This window comes from Hakea prostrata, chromosome 9 (assembly GCF_041222555.1).
Source record: "Hakea prostrata isolate BN-2017 chromosome 9, UWA_Hpros_2, whole genome shotgun sequence".
NCBI classification, from domain to species: Eukaryota; Viridiplantae; Streptophyta; class Magnoliopsida; order Proteales; family Proteaceae; genus Hakea; species Hakea prostrata.
This window is the reverse complement of record NC_142608.1, coordinates 46,593,541-46,595,306: the sequence shown is the minus strand read 5'-3', so window position 1 is coordinate 46,595,306 and position 1,766 is coordinate 46,593,541. Positions and strand designations below refer to the sequence as shown.

Below are 1,766 nucleotides of genomic sequence, written 5' to 3'. Positions count from 1 at the left end.
TTTCAATCTTAATAGGTCTAGAACAAAGGGGTAACAAGAAACCCTAAAATTAGCAAAGATTTATTGCCCAAATCATTCCCCTTGATGGGATCCATCCATTACAAATGTGGGAATTCGTTTATGGACAGGATCTCATCAAGAACATTGAAAAGGGAGATACAACTAATCAATTGGGTAACCACTAACAAAATGGGGATGGGTTCATATCAATTAGAGGTTAAAAAGAAGAGAATCGCAGATGGAGATTCATTACCTTAACCAGAATCACCAAGAATAGAAGAGAAAAGGTTCCATATCATTAACAACACTTCGCCCACCTTCTAGCACGTTTCCACTGCCGCCTAATCGCCCAAAATAGCAATCCCGAACATAACAATGCGTTAATAGGGTGAGGGATGCTATTTATAACGAATAGGGGGCAAAATAGGGCATTTTCTCGCAAGCAGAACCGGGCAGTCGCTTAAGGCGGCCGCTTGGTTTAATCAACCGCCACTAGCAACCGCCCCCAAGTATATTGCTATACAAAGGTGCCTTGCTCAGGGGGTTGAAACCCAAACACAACCTAGCCCTAAACAACACATGGGGGATGTCTTACCTTCATTCCAGACATCTCCAAACACCACATGCCTTCTACCGGAGATCCAACTTCCCAGTAAGGCAGATTCTTCAACAAGAGAATCCAGATCCATGGGTTCTGGATATGGATCATGGACTTCTATCTGGACACTCCACAAAAATAATCCGACTAGACCTTCGGGTTCTCGGACCTGCAATACGGATTCTGGGTTAGAAAAATGAGGGTTGTTACACCAACCGAGGAGTCAAGTAGACAAGCCAAAAGAAAGGCACGATATGTGGGGAACGCCGAACTTGAAAAGCCATATGAAAAGGTCACCTCAGAACCAATCACCTTCTCGTCCAAAGACAAGCAAGGGGTAAGCACTCCCCACGACGATGCCCTTGTCATCAAGGTCACCTTAGCCGGAATGGAGGTCCATAGAGTTCTGGTAGATACAGGGTCATCAGCAGATATCTTGTCACTAGAAGCCTTCAGAAAATTACAGTTGGACGAGAAAATGCTGGTCCCCTGTGGAACACACCTGTACGGCTTTACAGGAACCTCAACCCGAGCAAAGGGCACCATCAGATTAGATCTCCGCATCGGCAAATACCCTAGAGACAGGGTCATTCAATCAAATTTTATGGTCGTCCGAGATCTATCTGCTTATAATGTGATATTAGGACGACCAACTCTTTGTACTTTAGAAGCGGTAGTGTCATCCTTACACATGAAGATGAAGTTCCCTACAAAAAAAGGCATAGGAGAATGTTCCGCCGACCAAAAAGGAAGCCGGCAGAGTTACGCCAACTACATGAGAAAGAGAGTAAAAACAAGCTCTACCATGGCGGTCGAAGTCAGAAATGATCGTGACAAAGAAAGCATGCAAAGGGAGGAACCAGTAGAAAAGTTGGAAAAGATTAGTCTGAATTCAAAAGAAGATCAGGGAACAATGATCGAAGCAGAACAAGAGGAAAAGTTCAAAATCAGTCTAACTAAATTTCTACAAGAAAATACTAACGTCTTCGCATGGTCGGTAGAAGATATGCCCAGAATAGACAGAAAAGTAGCCGAGCACAGGCTAAACATCGATCCTCAAGTGATTCCAGTGATACAAAGAAGAAGAAATTTTTCTCTGGAAAAGCATGAAGCCATCCGAACAGAGGCTCAGAAGCTAAAGCAGTCCGGATTCATTAAAACCCATTGA

At 43.8% G+C, this 1,766-nt stretch overlaps 1 protein-coding gene across 1 annotated transcript; it reads left to right on the top strand.

The window, feature by feature from the left end:
- The first annotated feature begins 794 nt into the window (after nucleotides 1–794).
- LOC149005346 (uncharacterized) lies at nucleotides 795–1,766 on the top strand. The gene has a single exon (XM_089135871.1). It carries the CDS (start codon nucleotides 795–797, stop codon nucleotides 1,764–1,766), a length of 972 nt encoding a protein of 323 aa, XP_088991997.1.